The sequence below is a fragment of the Canis lupus genome, chromosome 8 (genome assembly GCF_003254725.2).
Source record: "Canis lupus dingo isolate Sandy chromosome 8, ASM325472v2, whole genome shotgun sequence".
Taxonomy (NCBI): Eukaryota; Metazoa; Chordata; class Mammalia; order Carnivora; family Canidae; genus Canis; species Canis lupus.
This window is the reverse complement of record NC_064250.1, coordinates 65337565-65358848: the sequence shown is the minus strand read 5'-3', so window position 1 is coordinate 65358848 and position 21284 is coordinate 65337565. Positions and strand designations below refer to the sequence as shown.

The following is a 21284-nucleotide window of genomic DNA, read 5'->3' as shown; positions in this document are numbered from 1 at the left end:
CTGGTCTTGGGGCAACCCTGGGATACACTTCTGTCTGTAAGTCTTCTAATAAACCATTACTTGTTAAGCTGGACTTGTCAGCCTTTTTCTTCGGTCTTCCTGCTTTCTCAGCCTTCAGAGGTCATTTTGCATAAACCCCCTTTCATGGAACAAACAGTGAATGTACTTTGCACCACTGATTTATACACTTTTAAAATGGTCACCAAGGTAAGTTTTATGTTATATATATATATATTACCGTAATAAAAAAAAAAAGTTCTGTTATATTCAGATGACATTATTTAAAGAGATGAAATATATTTTAATATATTTCTCATTCAGAGTAATTCTGGAAATTATGGGATTTTTTTCAAGCTGAAAAAGACCATAGGGATTAATGGCTTATGCCTGTATTGTAGTTTATTGAAAATATTCAGCAACTTTTAATTATCACAAATATTAGGATTCATTCTGTTATTGGAACTCTTCTACCAAGAGGTTTACAATTCTCTCTGACTCATTGTTTTGATACTGACTCTGAACTCAAAAATTAACCTAACAGAAACAAATGACATTTGATTAAGTGTGAGTCAGCAAAGCATAAACCATTTTCATTTCTTCCTGACCCCATTGGCATTGGGGCCATCGCAAATTGTGTAAAGTCATTAGCCTATGTGTTCAAATAATATATAGTCTGATTTTCTTCATGCTATAAATTACTGTAAATCCAAGTGTATAGAACACTTTGACTAAGAATATTAAATCAGTATTTGTCCCATGAGCTATGCATACTTTTATCAATTTACCTTTCAAATAAAGTTCTGTAACAAAGTCACTTGTTTGCCATACAGCTTTTTGTAATGATTCTACTTAATAAAACATTTGCAAAATTAATAATAAAGCATTTGCTTGTGGGGAAAACAAAGAATTTTCCAAAAACTGGAAAAGCATTTTTTTCAAGCAAAATTTCAAATTACAGTGTTAATCTCATCTTTAACTCTGTAAAGGTATATCACACACGATCTTTAAAGTTTCACTGCATTTCAGGATTGTTCTTGAAGAGATACTCTGCCTATAATCGAAAGAAAGAAAAAAAGACCAGTCAATTTAGAAAACACTACTACCAATGTTTACAATTTAAAAACAAAAGTACATAAATTTTTACTTTCAAATGAGTAATAAAATCTTACTATAGACTGTAAAGGTTTTAGAGGCTATTTCCCAAATAACCAGACACACATTTTCTCTATCTCAACTAGCTTTTTGTTTGGATTCAGGCATCGTTTCAAATTGATTTTTTTTTTAAAGATTTTATTTACTTATTCATGAGAGAGGCAGAGACACAAGCAGAGGGAGAAGCAGGCTCCCTGCAAGGAGCCTGATGTAGGACTCGATCCCGGGACCCTGGAGTCACACCCTGAGACGAAGGCAGACATTCCACCACTGAGCCACCCAGGTGCCCTTCAAATTGATATTTTTTTAAAAATTATCTCTTACCAGAAAATCAACAGGATCATCCGGTCTGACCTTACAACACTCGTTCAAACCCTGCATCAGTGTTGGCATAACGTGGGTCATCAAATAGTTTCTCAGGGGAATAGACTGGGCCTCTAGTAATTCTCTTTCTTCTCTTTTTACTTCCTCTAGCCGCTTATTCTACAAACAGAACATTTAGGGGTTAGGGTAAACAGATAGAAAGGGGAGAACACACTCACCTGATTCACCCCAGAGTGCATTAGAACCAGATATCTATGTGTGTGTTCACATTATGGTAAAGATGGCATTTCAAACAGTGGAGAAAAGATGTAAATGGTATTAAAACAACTGCTCAGTAATCTGGAAAATAATAAACTGGATCCCTGACTCATTTCTTAAATCAAGATAATTTTTAGCTGCCCAGATGAAGAAAGAGTGAGAAGATGAGTGCTAATAAAAAGTTAAGAAGGTATTTGTCTGGTGGATATGTTATTCCTTACTCAGCATATGGTCCCTTCTCTCTTGGAAATAGTAATTCCAGATTTCCTTTGAGCAGTCTCCCTTTTTAGCCTGGTGGTTTAGGTGGGACTTAAGCCCATCAGTCCAGCCTGCCTCCCAACTGTGGATGTTAGTAAAGGATAAGCACATCAGGTGGAACCTGAAGATGATGCCAACGTGGAGAGCAGAGCAGAGACAGGGACCCCAGGTCTTGGTGACATTTGAGCCACTATATCAAGCCTTGCCTGAAGCCAGCCCTACCCACTGGACTTCAGTGTAAATCCGTAAGTTTTCTTTATTTCTATGCCATTTTGAGCTTGCCTTTCTGTCACTTGCAAGATAAAGAGTCCTAACCAATATTATTTGTTCAGAAAGAGTCTTCCAGCAAGACAGCAAACCCAGAAATCAACATGGAGAAAGATTGATGGATTTGACTACATACAAAGACAGCAAATCCAGAAATCAACATGGGAGAAAGATTGATGGATTTGACTACATATAAACATAAAACTTCTTTATGTCCAGAAGAGACACCATAAATGCTGTCAAAAGATAAGTGATGAGCCAAGAAACACTCTTTGCAACATATTATAAGAAGCGAGGCTATTACGAGATTTGCCGGGCATTGATCACATACTTCTGCACAGGCTGACTCACCACCCCTGTTGCTGTATGAGGCAGGTGCTATCAGCTTCATTTTACAAATGGAAAAACTGAGAGAGAATAACTGACAAGGAGGAGGAGTGGGGCTTGGAGTCCAAGCAGCACAGCTTGGGAAACTGTTATCTCCCTAGGCCATTCCTGTTTCTATTACTTTACCTGATCAGAAGCTGTTCTTGCCAAATACTAAGGAAAGGAGACCCAGCCCAAAGTGAGCAGAGAAAACTTGCAACAGAGGAAGTATAAATGCCAACTAACATAGGAAGAGTTGAACATCCTGACCAGAGAGATGAACATTAAAGCAGTAGGATGGGGTTTTCTTTATCAGGTTGATATTCATGAGCACAACTGACCAAGCAGGGTTGGAGGAGGAGTAGAGAGAGCCACTGGTAGACAAGGTGTGAACTGCTTTACCCTTGCTGGAAGGGACTTTTGAAATAGGTATCAAAAATTAAGCCATGGGGATCCCTGGGTGGCGCAGCGGTTTGGCGCCTGCCTTTGGCCCGGGGCGCGATCCTGGAGACCCGGGATCGAGTCCCATGTCGGGCTCCCGGTGCATGGAGCCTACTTCTCCCTCTGCCTGTGTCTCTGCCTCTCTCTCTCTCTCTGTGTGACTATCATGAATAAATAAATAAAATCTTTAAAAAAAAAAATTAAGCCATGTATAGTCTGACCTAACAAAATTTAGGAATCCATTCTAAGGAGATAACAAGGCAACCCAAGATGTGTGCATAAGGACATCTTTCCTTCATCTCCCCTTCCTTCTGCAAATATTTGTTGAGTGTCTGTTATGTGCCAGGTACCATCCTTGGCATTGGAAATACAGCCACGAACAACATAGACAAAAGTCCTTGTCCTCATGTAATTTAAATTCTGTGCAGAGAAAAGACGACAAGATAAATATATAAAATATTTAGTCCTTTAGAATACGTGCAAAGAGGGAAACTGCAGAGTATAAAAGGAAGTATAACGTACTGTGGGGAGTGGCAGGGGTTGAAATCTTAAATATGGTGTCCGGGAAAGGCTTCATTGGAAAGATGACTGTACCAAAGACTTAAAGCAAGTAAGCAAGTTAGGCAGATGGTGTATTGTTCAAACGCATTGGGAAACATTAGAAGCAGCCAGGTCACCAAGAACCTTGAGAGCCGTGATGATGAGTTTGGACTTTGGTTTCACGGTGAAGGAAGCCTATAAAGTGTTTTCAACAGGGCATGGCCCGCGTGGATCTGTATGTTAGAAGGACTGCTGGGAACAGGCTGGGGAGGGACAGGAGCACGAGTGGCACCGTGGGAAGACCAATGAGTAGGCACCGTAATTCTGGTGAGAACCCCTGCCCCTGATCAGAAGTGAGGAGCTGTGGGTGGATCCGAGTGCAATTTTTGGAAGCAGAATAGATAAGACTCAGTGATTGGGATGAATTGAGAGGGTCAATGAGGCTGACCACCCAGGTGAGATGGGTCAATGGAGGAAAATCAGATGTAATCCTGAGGTTGGCATGAAGCACAATGTGACCCATTTACTAGGATCTGGGAAATCAATACTCCTGGTGATGGCTAGTTACTATTACTGTGATCACTCACACCAAGCAAAAGACCATGGGCATCTTTTAGGAAATGGTCATATGACAAAACAAACCAAAACCAAAAATAAACCAAAACCAAAATGTGTTGGGGTATTTCCATGATCTTTCACTACGAGCAGGATGGCAAGTGCAGCTGGCCTAAGTGGCTGGGCACCCCCACCCCAGACCCCCACACACACTCACTCACCCACTCCTCCCAGCGAGCCATCTTCTCGGCCATTTCCATGGCTTCCTTGTGCTCACGCTCTGCTTCCTCCATCATCTCCCTGGCCAGCCGTTCCTCGGCAGCCCTCCGCTCCTCTTCTGCCTTTTCTTCATCCGTTAAACCATAATTTCGAGGCTCCCCAATCTCTTTGATGAGCTGTTTGATGGCAAGTCTGTTCTGAGAGTCTTCAAGTTTTCCTACATCTTTAAAGACCAGGAGAGAGGAAGGAGGTCACCACATACTTAGATTCTGCAACATCCTCTGAGACCATATTCGGGAAAATTCTTTGTTAATATAAACATCCCATGGTAAGTTATGGAAATTACCACATTGGGCTTTCTTGTCCCAGTGGCCAGCACAATTCAGAATTTCTTATCTTGCTGGTGAGTAATCAGCCCTGTGTCTGGGAGTCATGGGGCGCGGGAAGGCTGAGGCTCAGTCTCTGAGCTGTGACAATGTTGATTTTGAATGGGGATCAGGGAGGGAATGGACCTCCTCAAAACAACCAACCAACCAAAAAAAAAAAAAAAAAAAAAGCTTCTCCATCCCTGGATGCTTCTGTGAGGGTTTCCACAGGAGGAAGTCCTGTACTTGCTGGAAGCCAAGCAGGCTTTCCCCCATGTTTCTTTTGTTTTCTGTTTCTAAGAATCAATGATTCTGGGACACATTTTTAATTCATAGAAAAACAAGCCATTTCAGTTAGCCTACTTGAATAGGCAAAAGTCCAAATTCCAGAATGTCTGAGTAATGTCAATATCAAGACCAAAAAAAAAAAAAAAAAGAAGAAAGAAAAAGAAAAAGAAAGCAGTTGTTGGTAAACAATGGGTTTCTCCACCAAGTAGGTACAGGAAATCCTACATCACCCTCTTGGGTTTGCTTGGAAGGTGCCTGCAAAGAAGGTTTTGCGGTGGAAGATTTTGGTTTTCAGCACCTCAGACCTTCCTACAGGAAAGGACCTTCTTGTCATCCTGCCCCCAGGCACACCCACTGCCATGCCCCCTTCCTATGTTCCTACAGTAGGACCTTGACCCAGACTAGAGGCACCTCAAGCTTCTGTGGGGGAAGAGGTGAAGAACTGAGCCAGTGTATCAGGTGGTGGTTGAGGAAGTAAGCCACCAAAAGCAAACAAAATAAAACTCATATATTACACCTGTTTCCTGCACTATGACATTTAAGTGTGTTTCTCCCGATTTCTCTAACAGAGTAATACAACTTCATGTCCTTGAAAGTGCTCTGAAACACTTTTGAAGAGGCTCACTTTTGGAGAATAGTGCTGCCCAAACCAGTACTTCCTCTGCCCTGACCCTGGTTGGGGGTGGGAATCTGCTCAAACCACGATCTCGGATTTGTCCTTCTAGGGATGTGTTATTAGGGCAGAAAGTCTGGTAGCTCTAGGCTTGGCTCCCAGGGTGATGTGGAAACCCTTGGGTTGTGGGGTGGCCCCCGTCCACTACATGGGTGAGGGAGGAGAGTTGCTGGTCCAAAGAGCCAGGGAAAGAGACTCCCAAGGGAGAAGAGGAGTCCAGAAGTGCAGAGGGAGAATGCAGATGCCAGCCCCGTTCCTGATCCTTCTGAGGCTTGTCTACATTCCTGACCTTGACACCTTCCCCCACATCCATCCCTAAGATCCATTTCTCCCTCCCCTTTTATGTCCTCTCCTGAGTGTCAGGGTGGAGACGAGGCCAAATGTGACAGGCACAGAATGAGACAGGAACATAATGACCACTCATCCATTCCTCCCCATCAGTTCTTTCTCAACACTTCTCCCGCGGGCGGGGGCGTGGCGGGGCGGGGTGGGGGGAGTCTCTTGATTCTCCATAAATAACTTTTTGAGCTTTACGGAAAAGACGGCAATCACTGTTTTTGTGAAATTTGCTCACCATTCTCTCCCAGTTCTCTAAGCAAACAAGGTGAGCTACTTTCCATACTGGTAGATTCAAATCCTAAGGTTTTATGTGTAAAATGTGTGTCCAGGGGCACCTCAGTGGGTGAAGCAACCACCTTCAACTCGGGGTCCTGGGATCGAGCCCCACATCAGGCTCCCTGCTCAGCGAGGAGCCTGCTTCTCCCTCTCCGTTGCTCCCACCACCACCTCCTCTCATGCTTTCTCTCACTCACTGTATCTCAAATAAATAAAATCTTAAAAAAATAAAAATAAAACACATTTCCAATGTGCACAGACACATCCAGATGAGGACAAAACCCACTCACTTCCACAGGTGTGAAGCAGATTTATAAATTGTGTTATCTTTTCATTGCTTAATAGCACACTATTTTGGGATGCCTGGGTGGCTCAGCAGTTGAGCATCTGCCTTTGGCTCAGGGCCTGATCCTGGATTCCCAGGATTGAGTCCCACATCGGGTTCCTTGTGGGGAGCCTGCTTCTCCCTCTGCCTGTGTCTCTGCCTCTCTTTCTGTGTCTCTCATGAATAAATAAATATTTTTTAAATAGCACATTATTTTATGCCTTAGTGTTGGTAGTAAATAACAAAGTTAGTTACCAGTGAATGAATTGTTGAATTTTCCGGTGTGCCAGACAATTCCTATCTCTGAGCTCACATTTGTAACAACTCTTACAGGCCAGGGATTACTTCCCTGTTCCACAGATGAGAACATTGAAGCAGAACCAGATCTGAAATCAGCTCTCCTGTCTCATGCAGACATGGTTCCTTGGCTCTACACCTCCCAGTACCCTAGGGTCAAAACGCTGTCCCATCTGGCTCTTGAGGGTAAAGAGAGACCCTGAGAGCCCCAAGGAGTCAGCCTGGCCACTAGGCTTCCACCAGGCTAGGGGTTTTCTACAAACCCAGGGGAGGAAGAAATGTCAAGATCCAGGAAACCAGAAAGGAAGTTCAGTGGTTCACCAAGCCAAGGGGACAGAAACACCTATGACAGCTGAGATTTGGAGCTAGGAACAATGATGACCACCATGAGGTTGATGACATGTCCTCCTATTTACTGAGTGCCTGCTGGGTGCTAAGATCTGAGTTAAGTGTTTACTGGAAACAAAGAGGAATGCCCTGAAAAACAAATTGCTTTCGGAGTAGTAGCTGTGGGGATCAGATGGCCAGTGTAAAGGCCAGGAGGCACTCTGTGATGAACACCAGTGCCCTACAGTGCTATGGGGACAAAATGCTGCCCCAAAGCAGTCAACAGCAAATACACGTATCTCTGAAGTGTCCTTTTAAAAAAATGCCAACTTGGCATTTGGTTTCATAACATATCCAATACATTTTCATATAACAATACCTGCTCCCCCCCACACACACACACCACCAAATCCTCAAGGAGAAGGATTCTCCAGGAGGAATGCCCTGCTGATCCTGTGACCTCCTGGCCCTGGGGACATAGTTAGGCTTCCCCATCACCCCCCAACCCTGTCAGCCCTATGATAGGCATGCACCAGGGGGTGCCTGGGGGTCCTGACACTTGGCAGTGGTTCTTCACATTCACCTTAGTCTTGGGTTCATTTCATACCAATATGTATCGGGTGGATTTCAATTTCATCGAAATAGTTCAAGACCGTCTCATCTTCAGTATTGAGATCCCGATAGTTGCTCAGAGCCCGGAGGAAGCGGTCCTGGCTGTAGTGGGTCCCCGCCACGATGCTCTCGGGAAGGTTCATCACCCGCTCCTTCAGGAACTCATCCGAGGCGTCCAGCGCACAAACGAACTCTAAGGGAGAGAGGCTCCTGAATTAACCCACAGATGAAAGGGCTGACTAGCAGGTGCTCGTGGCTGGGCCAGTGCTTACCTGAAATGTCTGGTAACCAGCCTGGACCTCATGACAAATTGGCCTTCTTGCTGCCTCTCATGGAGGATAAATAGATAAAAATCACTGACATTTCCAGACACCATCCCCTATGAGGCCCAACCATTGGCCATAGTATTTTATGAGATCTGTTATTTTTCTATTCTCCCCCTTTCTTCCTTCCTCTATCTTTCCTTCCTTCCCTCCTTTTAACAAAAGCAGCAGAAACTAGAAATAGCAAATATCTAATGACAATTAGTAGCAAATCTAATCATTGAATAAAAACAAATCCAGTAAGTAAAAGCAGCAGAAATCAGAATTAGTGCATCTCTGATAACCCTGTGACATCAACCACCTCCTCGTCAACCCCCACCCCACCTCCTTGCCAGCACAGCACCCAAGGCTGCCAGAGACTAGCAGCTGGGTGAACTGATGGCCAATTTGGCAAATTAATAAAAACAAGGACTCCCCTTGGGAATGTAATCCCCCAAGGATCCAGCTCTCTTCTCACTTTCTGCAATTGGCTAGGAAGCACCTGCCTTCCATTTAACACAGCACTTATCTGATGTTTGACGCGGGACTCAGATTAATGATGGGGATCATTTCACCCACCTATGATTTTCTTTTAAAATATGAAGGGGGAGCCCTGGTGGCTCAGCGGTTTAGCGCAGCCTTCAGCCCAGGGCATGATCCTGGAGACCCAGGATCAAGTCCCATATCGGGCTCCCTGCATGGAGCCTGCTCCCCCTCTGCATGTGTCTCTGCCTCTCTCTCTCCCTGTGTCTCTCATGAATAAATAAATAACATATTTTTAAAAATAAATTATGAAACCAGCTGTTCCTCCAGCTTCTAGTATAAGTTCAGTGGACATTTGTTGAGTGAACGAATGATTAAAGTGCACATCAGTGAAAAAGACTTTCTAGGTGAGTTACTATTCTCAGGTGTTCTCAACATGGTCAGAGTACGTGGGTGCCCCGATCATTAACCACGTGTATCCCAAATAACTTGCTACCTGTAAGAGTCACAAAGCATGGGACTGTTTTCATTTTTATCCTAGGATTGTATTGGCTCCCCGTGGGCCAAATCCGGCCCATCATCTGATTTTGTTAATCAAGTTTTATTGGAACATTTAAAGATAAATAAGTTAATAAATTAAATTGTATTAGTTTGCCACCTAATAAATGCCACTTTCACTCAAATGCATTCTAACAAGATTTTTTGAGTGAGTGAGAAAAGAAGAGTATTACTGAGCAGATCCCAGAGCAGAATGTGCCCATGGGGCAAGTGGACACCCCTTGGTACCATCTGCTTCGTGTGAACAATGAAAATAAAGGTTGAGGACAGAACTGGTGGAAAGATCCAATAAATTCATAATTGGTAGTCTGATCCTGCCACTATTCTGACCTATTTTCATTTAGTTTAGATGCTCATCTTTGATCATTTGATTTTCATGAATGGCTATATTTTGAAAAGGAGAGGAGGTAGCTGGACCTCCAAAATGCTGGTATAGTATTTAGATTGAAATTATGTCAATGGGGATGCCAGGGTGGCTCAGTCGGTTAAGCGTCTGCCTTTGGCTCAGGTCATGATCCCGGGATCCTGGGATTGAGCCCAGAGTTGGGCTCCCTGCTCAGCGGTGAGCCTGCTTCTCCCTCTCCTCCCCACTCAATCTTTCTCTCCCTATCTCTGTCGTGATCTCTGTCTCTCTCTCTCAAATAAATAAAAAAATCTTTAAAAAGAAAATATGTCCATAAAATCACTGGAATTTGAATCTAGTTAAGCTCCATGATGCCAGGCATTTAGATGAAAAATTAATAATTCTGGGGGATCCCTGGGTGGCTCAGCGGTTTAGCGCCTGCCTTCAGCCCGGGGCGCGATCCTGGAGTCCCAGGATCAAGTCCCACATTGGGCTCCTGGCATGGAGCCTGCTTCTCCCTCTGCCTGTGTCTCTGCCTCTCTCTCTCTCTCTATCATGAATAAATAAATAAATCTTTTTTAAAAAAAAGAAAAATTAATAATTCTGTTTGTAATCTAAGAATTTTAAAATATGATGCTGGGGGTCCCTGGGTGGCTCAGTAGGGTAAGCATCTGCCTTCGGTTTGGGTCATGATCTCGGGGTCCTGGAATTGAGCCCCTTGTCGGGCTCCCTGCTCAGTGGGGAGTCTGCTTCTCCTTCTCCCTCTGCCTCTGTGTGCTTGTGTCCTCTCTCAAATAAATCTTAAACAAAAAATACAAGGCTGTATTTCTTTTCCCCAGTGATTGGAAGAAGGAAGATTCCAAATAATCAAATAACTATGAACACTGAGTGATGTATTTTGCTTCCAACTTTCAGAGAATTTTAGCATGATGAAATATATTTCCCAATGGATGATTGATTGATTGATTGATTGATAAGCTCTACACCCAAGGTGGGGCTTGAACTCATGATCCCAAGATCAAGAGTTGAGTGCTGTACTGACTGAGCCAGCCAGGTGCCCCCAGATGATATTAAAAGTCCTTTCTCTCTCTCTTTTTTTTTTTTTTTTTAAGTCCTTTCTCTCTTATGATTCAGACAGAACTTCAGGATTTTGCAGTATCTCAAGATAATTATTCAGAACATCTACTGGCTGGCTCAGTCAGTTGAGCATCCAATTCTGGATTTTGGCTCGGGTCATGATCTCAGGATTGTGAGACTGAACCCCATGTTCACTTCCCACTTAGCTCAGAGTGTGCTTGGGATTCTTTTTTTCTCTCTGCTCCTCCCCCTGCTCATGCGCTCTCTCTCAAATAAACAAATAAATAAGTCTTTAAAATATAGGAACATCTATTGTCTTTGTACTGGCTAACTACAAATAGCAAGTAACAGATTTTTGCTTGGTAAGATTGTACTTAACAAGGAGGTCACTGTGTTTGACTATCTAGAGTGATATGAAAATCTGTACTTTTTTTTTTTAAGATTTTCTTTATTTATTCATGAGAGAGACACAGAGAGAGAGAGGCACAGACACAGGCAGAGGGAGAAGCAGGCTCCATGCAGGGAGCCCGATGTGGGACTCGATCCCGGGTTTCCAGGATCACACCCTGGGCCGAAGGCAGGCGCCAAACCGCTGAGCCACCCAGGCTGCCCTGTACTTTTTTTTAAAAAAAGATTTATTTACTTGAAAGGGAGAGAAAGCATCTCAAGCAAACTCCCCACTGAGCTTGACACAGGGCTTGACTTAATGACCCATGAGATCAATGACCTGAGCCAAAATTATGATTTGGACACTTAACCAACTGAGCCACCCAGGTGCCCCTGAAAATTTGTGGGGTTTTGTTTTTGTTTTTTAAATATTTTATTTATTTATTCATGAGAGACATACAGAGAGAGGCAGAGTTACAGGCAGAAGGAGAAGCAGGCTCCCTGCAGGGAGCCTGACGTGGAACTTGATCCCAGGACCCTGGGATCATGACCTGAGTTGAAGGCAGATGCTCAAAAACTAAGCAACCCAGGTGCCCCCAAAATCTGTGTTTTAAAACATTTTTTCCATATTCATCAAGCAGGCACAAATGTACTTATTTATTTATACTTAAAGTAGGCTCCATCTCCAATGTGGAAATCCATGACCCTGAGATCAAGAGTGGTGTGGTCTACCAGCGAAGCCAGGCACCCCAAGCAGGTATAACTTTAATCTTGTCTACTTCAGTGAGGAGATTTGAAAATAACTGAGCTGGATGCAGGCTAGCAGCAGTTGTAAAATGCAATGGTTTATCAAGGAGAGATAATACCACCTATAACTGCATCACCATAGATTCAAATGTTTTGTCACTCAAGTCAAGCATGGAGACTTGTATTAATTATGTTATTTTCTATATCTAATGATATTCTGATTTCAGGGGAGCCTTACAGACCTGGAGGGAGACTGCCCTTTTCAGGACTGGATAATTCCTAAAGATACTCCACTACTTACTCAGGATCATGCCCCTCATATACAGGATGACTACCCCATATTTATTTCTTTTTCTTTTCTTTTTTTTTGAAGATTTTACTCCATATTTATAAGTCACACATACCAAGCCAATATTTACCCTGCCTCAAATCATCCCAGAGCCAGGTACCAGGCAACTAGAGAGCAAAAGCTACTGGAATTGGCTCAAACTAGCCAATCCTCTAAAAAATACTGTTTACTTGGCCCCGCCTTGCCTTTCCCACAGAAACTCCAATAAGGCAATGGCCTAGACATCCCTCCTGCTTCTTCCTGCCTCTTGAGCAAGCCTGGCACTTCCCGCACGCGACAGCATGGTGCGGACCCCCCCCTGCTCTGGGAACCCTCCTTTCAATGGCATTAACCTCTTGTGTTCTCACTTAGCCACATCCCTGTATTAAAATCCCACAGTTACAAATGAGGCAATCCTCTAATTTCTTCCAGGAAGACAGAAAATAATGACAATTTCCAGAAAGAGGATAATTTACTAGGAACAAACTAAACATTCCAAACAGAGGACATGTTCAACACGTTTGGACCACATCCAACAGAGAGAGGGCATCCCAGTGGATCAAGGTTAAGAACCTTTTACCGTTGCACACTTGTGATTCCATTTCCTGGAGGGGTTTCATTAATTCTGTGTTTTGGAGGCAGTGCAAAGAGAAAACCGAGTTTGAATTTAAGCCATTCCATTTACCAGAGCAGTGGCGTTCGGTAAGTCTCTGGGCTTTGGCTTCTGGATCAGGTAACCATGGGAGTAACTCCGGCCTGGCAGGACCGTGCAAAGGTTCAACTAGTTCCTATTTTGTGCAATTCCCAGCACAGGACCAATGAATGGTCAGGTTCACTGCCCCAGTGAGGGTGTGAGGATTTACGATGGGATTTGCAATGAATGAATGTTGCCCAGAAGTGATAGATGCTTATAAACTAGACAGGACTGTGTTATTTAATCAATTTTACTTTTTAACTTTCTCTGAGCCCAATGCATACATTAATGGAACTCCCAAACAACCCACCCCTTTGGTATTGCAAGTTCCCACTCCAGGCTTCAGGGCCCCCAGGCAAACAACCCTAAGTGTCCATCCCGAGGATGACTGCTTTCTCGTGGTCCCCAGTGCTGCCAGAAGCTCCATGGAAAACTGTTCCTGGACCAAGGGGAGAGGATAACAGCCATACACTCACTCCTGTGGGGACTCTGACGTAGGTGAGCAGTGATCCCCGCTGCCCAAGTGATCACCTTGGGCTCAGTTGCTGAAAAAAACTGTTTTTGTGTTTCCTATGATGATACTGCATGCAAACTGATTAAAACAACAACAACAACAACTTTAGGGGCATCTGGGTGGCTCAGTCAGTTGGGCATCTCCCTTCAGCTCAGGTCATGATCCCAGAGTCCCAGATTGAGCCCCCGCATCCAGCTCCCTGCTCAGTAGGGAATCTGCTTCTCCCTCTCCCTCTGCTGCTCCCCTGCTCATGCTCTCTCTCTCTCCCAAATGAATAAATAAATAAATAAGATTAAAATAAAGATTAAAAATAAAATAAATTTTTTTAAAAGATTAAAATAAAGATTAAAAAAAAAAAAAAAACCTTTAGGGTCCCTGGGTGGCTCAGTAGTTGAATGTCTGTCTGCCTTTGGCTCAGGTTGTGATTCCAGGATCCTGGGATCGAGTCCTGCATCAGGCTCCCTGCAGGGAGCCTGCTTCTCCCTTTGCCTCTCTCTCTCTCTCTGTGTCACTAATGAATAAATAAATAAACTCTTAAAAAAAAAACTTTAAAAGTTCAAGGCAAGGTCACAAGAAATGACTGCCGTGTACTCAGCAAATCTTTTTTCATGGAATAAATTGTTTACACTTTACTTCCAAGAGGACATTGTGCAATGTCTATTTACAAGAATAGTGAACTTAGAAGCTCTGCACCTGCCCAGTCTCAATCCTGGATTTGGGAAAGAGGGAGCAGATGATGGCATGGCTAGCACCTAAAACAGTAGGAAGGGTCTAGTCCCTGGTGGTCTTGCCAACTGACTCTGAAGTCAAGATATCAGGGGACCGGCCACCCTGTGCTTTGTTCCTGGAGGCAGCAGCAGAAAAGAACATTCTCAAAGGGGCTTCTGTCCGTTTCAGAATTTGGTATTCCTGATGTGTGCCCTCCATACATTCTCTAGTTTGAGAATTTTGTTTAAGAGTATCGCTGTACCTTTTTTCTTTAAAAGAGAGAGAGATCTGCTAAAAGATGGTTCAGGTATACAATAGCATTCTTTTAAATATGACCTTCAAGAAATACTCTAAACTTACCAGGTATGATTAATTTATCAAAGGGCAACATTTTGCCTCTGACTTCTTCTTCTTCTTCCTCATCTTCTTCTAACAAAACAAAATTTACATCGTTGTGTTTATTACATGTTATCAGTACAGACAGCATGGCAAAAAATTTTAAATATTTTAACTAGAAGTCACTGATGAAAACTAACCATAAATAGAAAAGCATGTATTTCAGCCACAGTCTCTCTCTGATTTTCAATTTTTAACTGAGTATTACGATGATACATTGCAACTAATCTGAATGTAAACACTCAAATGAAGGAGGGACACCTGGTTGGCTCAGTCCACAAAGCAGGGGGCTCTTGATCTTGGGGTAGTGAGTTCAAGCCCCATGTTGGAGGTAGAGTTTACACAAAGAAAGAAAGAAAAGTTTAATAAAAATAAAGAGAACAGGGGGATCCCTGGGTGGCTTAGCAGTTTAGCGCCTGCCTTTGGCCCAGGGCGCGATCCTGAAGTCCCGGGATCAAGTCCTACGTCAGGCTCCCTGTATGGAGCCTGCTTCTCCCTCTGCCTGTGTCTCTGCCTCTTTCTCTCTCTCTATGTCTATTGTGAAAAAATAAATAAAATCTTAAAATAAAAATAAAAATAAAGAGAACACTTAAACTTACGATTGAACAGGTCTTTAGCTTGATCATAGGTCTTTGGGAATCCATCCAAAATATAACCTTGATTCCTGCAAGGCATAGATTTCACTTTTTCTTTAATAAATCGAATTATATATTGATCTTCTAGTCGGCCTGGCAAAAAAGAAAAAAATATATTATTAGGAAGTCACATTCTACATGGGGGTTACATTCAAAGTCATCTCAAAAATTGTTTTGTGGGGGGCACCTGGGTGGCTCAGTTAGTTAAGCCTCTGCCTTTGGCTCAGGTCATGATCTCAGAGTCCTGGGATCAAGCCCCACATTGGGCTCCCAGCAGAGACAGAAGCCTCTGCCTGCTGCTCCCCCTACTTGGGCTCTCTCTTTTCTCTGTCAAATAAATAAAATCTTCTTAAAAAAATTAAAAAGAAAATTGTTGTGCAAAGTTACTACTGAAAATCCTTTATTTTCCCTTAAAGTTAAAAATACGTGGTTTTGTATTTTAAACAAGATCTGTGAATTTTAATGTGACAGCAAAATAGGAGAATCCAATGAGCTCATCTGCAATAAAGAACAGAAGCAATTACTGATGTCTGCAGTTCCTGGTTCTTCTGCAGTCACAACCTCCTGGTGAAGCTGAACAAGGAGCAAGTGGAGACATCTGAGTGCTCCCACTTCTCAGCAGGGTTCACTAAATTCTGTTTTGATATTATGCCTCAATACATAGGCTTATAGCCTTAAGACACAGTAATAATAGCCTCAATACATAGCAATAAATGTTTCTATTATAAGATTTAAGTGAGATAGTATTCATGTGTTGTCAACACACGACCTATTAATAGTGTAATAATAGCAATAAATATTTGCTGCATTAGAATAAAAATCACAGTTGGGGTGCCTGACTGGCTCAGTGGGTAGAGCATGCAACTCTTGATCTCAGGGTTATGAGTTCAAGCTCCATGTTGGGTGGAGATGACTTAAAAATAAAAATCTAAAACATTAAGTAAAAGTAAAAGTCAAGCTTGATCTGTCAAAGGCACTATTCTCTTTAAAGCTGCGGGAAAGAACACCCTTTCCACCCCCGTCTCTCCAAATCCGCATTCTCGACCTTGGCCCTACTACATAGTTCCCTCTCCAGCCTTGGATTCTGGGTTCCTGCGATGGCGTGACATCATGGAGGAGGGAGGAGTCTGTTTTTAAACTGGCCCAATGGCTAAAGGACAATAGGACGCAGCTTCACTAGGATACTCATTTATTGTTCTATCATAATCATCAAACAACTACAGTTTCTGAGACACGGCCCGCCCTTACATGGCTTAACGAATGCATTACAGCACGTGAGTTTAGCAAGTTTGGGTAATTGAGCTACAAATTTCTTTTTAGTTTCATAACATACTTTTAGTTTATCAGTGTGTCTACAATGTAAAATAGTTTTGGTCTCTTCTAAAAAAAATTTTTTTTTGAGAGAGAGAGAGAAGCAGAGGGAGAGAATCCCCAGCAGGCTCCACAGCCAGCACACAGCCCAACACAGGGCTCGATCTCCTGACCCTGAGATCATGACCTGAGTCGAAATCAAGAGTCAGATGCTTAACTGACGGAGCCACCCAAGCAGGAGCCCAGGTTTTTGGTGTCTTTTAATCACTGTATTAATTCAATAAAATGATGTAATTAAAACACCCCCACTTTCTTCTACCTTTCATTGCCACACCACTCATTAGACACTGATTCAAAACTATTTGTGTCTTCCAGAAATTTAAATGTGAGGGCTGAGACAAAAAAAAAAAAAAGAAAAGAAAAAGAAAAGAAAAGAAAATCAAAGGAGTTATCTCACATCATGAAATTCCTCGAAATGATTTGACATTCTTTCCCAGTAGGGTTCACAGTGGTGCAAAGAAATAAAGGCAAATAAAAAAAAAAAAAGTCGGATTCAGCAAAATTCAAAGACCAGTGTTATCTAAGCAGTCTATTTCCGATTTTCTAAGGCTCTGTTGCTGAGGCAAAGGCAAAGGCACATACATACTCAGAAATCAAGCTTAGGCACCTCCATGCATCCCTCGGTTTATTTCAGGCAGCGAGCTCTGCTATCTGTTCCTGTTTGTTCCAGAGCTGACGCGTTCAGGATGCAAGAAGGGACCTCTAGCAGCAGCTTCTGATAATTATGGAATGTGAGTACACAAAGGGCCAAGCCCAAGTGGCTCTCTCTAGAGAAGTGTGACCTCCAAGACATGCACCCATGACCTTGGTAGTGTGGAGCTCCTTGGAAGGGAACTGTCACTTCTGCTTTGAAATGAATGAACACAGAACCTTTGAAACACCACCTGCTTTTTTTTTTTATTCTAAGTCTATCTTTCACATTCAAGTAATATTTAAAATGCTCATCTTAATCCATATTCGTAATTATGAAAACACGGTTCAAAAATAGATAGGTGTATCCAAGGTTTTAAAAGAATCCATGCAGAGGAGGGATACCTGGGTGGCTGGGTAGGTCATGTGTGTCTGCCTTTGGCTCAGGTGCTAATCCCAGAGTCCTGGGGTCAAACCCTACATCTTGAGCTCCCTGCTCAGCGGGGAGCCTGCTTCTCCTTCTGCCTCTGCTGCTCCCCCTGCTATCCTCTCTCTCTTGCTCTCTCTCAAATAAATAAAATCTTAAAAAAAAAAAAATCCATGCACAGTATAAACACGAGGAACTTGGCACATTTACATATATCCTCCCTCTTCTCCCTACCGATTTTTATTTTCAAACTCACAGAAAGGTTCAAAGACCAGTCCAATGACCACCCGGAAGCCAACCAACCAGTTTCATTCATCCCACAATGCTTCTGAAACACATAAAGTGAGCACAAGGGGGATCCTTGGGTGGCGCAGCAGTTTAGCGCCTGCCTTTGGCCCAGGGCGCGATCCTGGAGATCCGGGATCAAATCCCACGTTGGGCTCCCGGTGCATGGAGCCTGCTTCTCCCTCTGCCTGTGTCTCTGCCTCTCTCTGTGTGACTATCATAAATAAATAAAAATTAAGAAAAAAAAATAAAAATAAAAAAAAGTGAGCACAAGGAACCTGCAACTGGTGCGTTCCAGGTTAGGCGAGCCCCTGCTTTGGCCGCATGGTCAGGGGCTGGGCCAGAATGGATTGTCAGGACACGGAGGTGCCCACTGCGGGATTGTGAAATCTGTCCCGCTGGAATCGTTAGGGTTGTTTAGTAACAAATCGGGTCACGGGAGGGGAGAGTGAGCTACCCTCTGTGTCCTTGCTTGGGCGGTGACATTCCTTTGGAGGTCTGTGCTGTGAGTTCAAAGGTCTGGTTTTGTCCAAACACAATAATCAAGATCCATGTTCTAGTTTCAGGTAAATACGAATGAGAAGGATTTGAGGACAAACTTGGGGAAGAAAGAAAGAGAAGGAAGGAAGGAAAGAAGAAAGAAAGAAGAAAGAAAGAAAGAAAGAAAGAAAGAAAGAAAGAAAGAAAGAAGAAAGAAAGAAGAAAGAAAGAAAGAAAGAAAGAAGAAAAGAAAGAAAAGAAAAAAAGAAAAGAAAAGAAAAGAAAAGAAAAGAAAGAAAAGAAAAGAAAAGAAAAGAAAAGAAAAGAAAAGAAAAGAAAAGAAAAGAAAAGAAAAGAAAAGAAAAGAAAAGACCTTCCTAAGGTCAAAGGGAATGGAATGAACTCTTCCAATCTTATAGGAAGCAGGTGGGTGGCCAAAGGCCACCTCCTCTGCCCTCTTCCTATGGCCCCTGAACGCAGACACTTCCGACCCAGGGGCCTCTCTTTACATCGGGGGCGGGGGGGTTAGGGGGTGGGGGAGAACAGAGTCCCCCTGCCAGGGACAGGCCCTTCTCGGCTCGGCTCTGGAATCCTTGTCGGGCGGGCACAGAAAGCCCTGTTGGCACTTCACACCGTCCTTTTCCACACTTGGACACTTTGCATACAATTTTGCAGTTCTTGCAAAGATCAATTACATAAGTCTCGGTCCAATAAATATTGTCCAGTGTTTGTCTCATCCCGTTAGTCTGGATCCTAGATGTCCCCCCCTGTTCCCTTGGGGTGGCATTGTTCACGGTTCCCAGGGCCCTGCTCTGGCCTTACACCTCAGGCCTGAGGTATATACACATGGCTGTGTATACCTATAGATTCCTGAAAACCCCAGCCTTCCGCCTTCTAATGTGGCCTCGCCAGATTTCCTTCCATGGGTGTCCCCACAGCAGGATGTCTTATCTCGGGTTGTTTCCCCTCCCCCGAGGGGTGGGACCCAGGATGCTGTTAGTATCTCAAAACCCAGCACCCGGCACCTGGGTGGCTCAGCCCTTGAGCCACCTTGAGCATCTGCCTTTGGCTCAGGTCGTGATCCCCAGGGTCCTGGGGTCAAGTCCCACATCAGGCTTCCTGCAGGGAGGCTCTGCCTGTGTCTCTGCCTCTCTGTGTCTCTCATGAATAAATAAGTAAAATCTTTAAAAACAAAACAAAAAACCAGCATAACAGCTCCCAAGTATCTCGTAGGTGAGGCAGAGGCAATGTTTTATCTCAAAGTATTAAACTGGGTTTCCTAGAGTCAGTAGAGCATGCTACTCTTGATCTCAAGTTCGTGAGTTCAAGCTCCATGTTAGATGTGGAGATTACTTAAAAAAAAAAAATTAAGGGCTTCTGGGTGGCTCAGTCAGTTGGGCATCTGCCTTTGGCTCAGGTCATGATCTCAGGACCCTGGGATCTAGTCCCTCACTGGGCTTTCTGCTTAGCAGAGAGTCGCTTCTCCTTCTCCCTCTGCCTGCTGCTCTGCCTACTTATGCTCTCTCTCTCTGTGTGTCAAATAAATAAATAAAATCTTTAAAAGATACATTTAAAAAATTAAAAAACAAAAGGGTCACCTGGCTGATTCAGTCAGTAGAGCATGCAACACTCGATCTCAGGGTCATGAATTCAAGCCCTACATTGGGTGTGGAGCCTACTTAATTAAAATAAATGAATAAATAATTTTAATTAAAAAAATTTAAAACCATAAACTGGGTTTTCCGTGTACCTTCCTTTTCCTCTGGGGCATTTCTGGGATTCTCAATTCCATTTCTTCCCGGCCCAGCCCATACCAAAGCAGAAACCAAGCCACAGATAATCAGCCACCTGCTTTAAGTGGACATCCAGGGTGTGATGCAAGCCTATGTTCTCTACCCCTAAAAACCAGACTAGAGCGTCCTGGGCAAGAAGAGGGGAAGAGGCACCCTGACTTCAGAGGAAGGTGTAGAGGGACTAGAATTCTCGAAGGTGAGTGGCTGGGGAGAGGACACCTGTAGGAACGAAGGGCTGAGGCCAGAAGACCAGAGATGGGGAGGGCAGTCAAGAGCTGTGGTCGAAGGAATGCAGTGGGGGAGTCCTCCAGGGCAGGGTCTGTGAAAGACAACACTAGGAAGGGGCCCTCTGTCACCCAGGGCTGGCTTATACCTCTAACCTTCTTCCCTGATTCCCACCTGCCCAGCCCATCCCCGGAAGATCAGAAACAGCCACCAGCAAAGATGAAAAGAGGAGGTAAGAGGAAAGAAGCCGAACGTGCTTGAGAGGGTGGCAAGGGGAGAAACTACGTTGGATAAGTCGCATGTTGGACAACTCTATAGACGATCCCAGTAAAACCAGTTTGATGGAGGATCTCAACTGTCTAACTATCAGAATGAAATGGTTTTAGTTTCTGAATAATTGCTCCTGACTGTTTTTCTGCCAAGTGGCAAGGTCCCTTGGAAATATCTAAATTTACAACCCAGCTTGCAATTATTTGATTGGAATGGACTTCTTCTAAACAAAAAGACTACTTATTTATTATCTAGGAGTTGCAATGGAACCAGCCTGAAACTCTGTCCACAGGTAGGGAAAGAATGAGTCCAGGGTTTGTGTTCAAGGTGACATCTCACTCTGATGAGTTTGTTCAACAAACTGGTTGAAGTTACCAAATGAGTAAGGATATTTTTCCATTTATTTGTATTTCTTCCTGCAGAAATTATGGCTCCACATTATTCGCCCATTTTTTTCTATTGAGGATTGAATGATTTTCTTATTAGCTTGCCTGAGCATTTTATATATGAAGGATATTAAATCTTTATCATATTAGTGGCAAATATCTTTTCCTGGTTTATCCTTTGCCTTTTAATTAATGAATTTTGATGTTTACAAACTATTTATGACTACACATTTGATCTTTTACTATTATTACTTTAAATATTTTAATTTATTTGACAGAAAGAGAGCGTATAAGGGGGGGAGCAGCAGAGGGAGAGGGAGAAGCAGGCTCCCCGCTGAGCAGGGAGCCCCATGCAGGGCTCAA

The 21284-nt window shown here is 43.3% G+C and overlaps 1 protein-coding gene and 1 long non-coding RNA gene across 5 annotated transcripts in view; one reads left to right on the top strand and one right to left on the bottom strand.

The window, feature by feature from the left end:
* Positions 1–359: 359 nt before the first annotated feature.
* Positions 360–21284, bottom strand: part of AK7 (adenylate kinase 7) — a 76662-nt gene continuing 55737 nt past the window's right edge. For 3 of the 4 annotated variants that reach the window (XM_025442946.3, XM_049113452.1, XM_035719885.2), the window contains 6 exons: positions 15019–15147; positions 14384–14452; positions 7878–8075; positions 4383–4603; positions 1477–1635; positions 360–1051 (listed from right to left, as the gene is read on the bottom strand). In XM_025442946.3, the coding sequence (XP_025298731.3) occupies positions 1013–1051; positions 1477–1635; positions 4383–4603; positions 7878–8075; positions 14384–14452; positions 15019–15147 (815 nt within the window). In that variant the 3' untranslated portion in view covers positions 360–1012. The remainder of the gene's footprint in view (positions 1052–1476; positions 1636–4382; positions 4604–7877; positions 8076–14383; positions 14453–15018; positions 15148–21284) is intronic. The other variant, XM_035719884.2, reaches the window with a different exon arrangement.
* LOC118355495 (uncharacterized) lies at positions 11223–18393 on the top strand. The gene is made up of 3 exons (XR_004818056.2): positions 11223–11789; positions 12540–13299; positions 18328–18393. It is a non-coding gene; the product is annotated as an uncharacterized LOC118355495 (long non-coding RNA).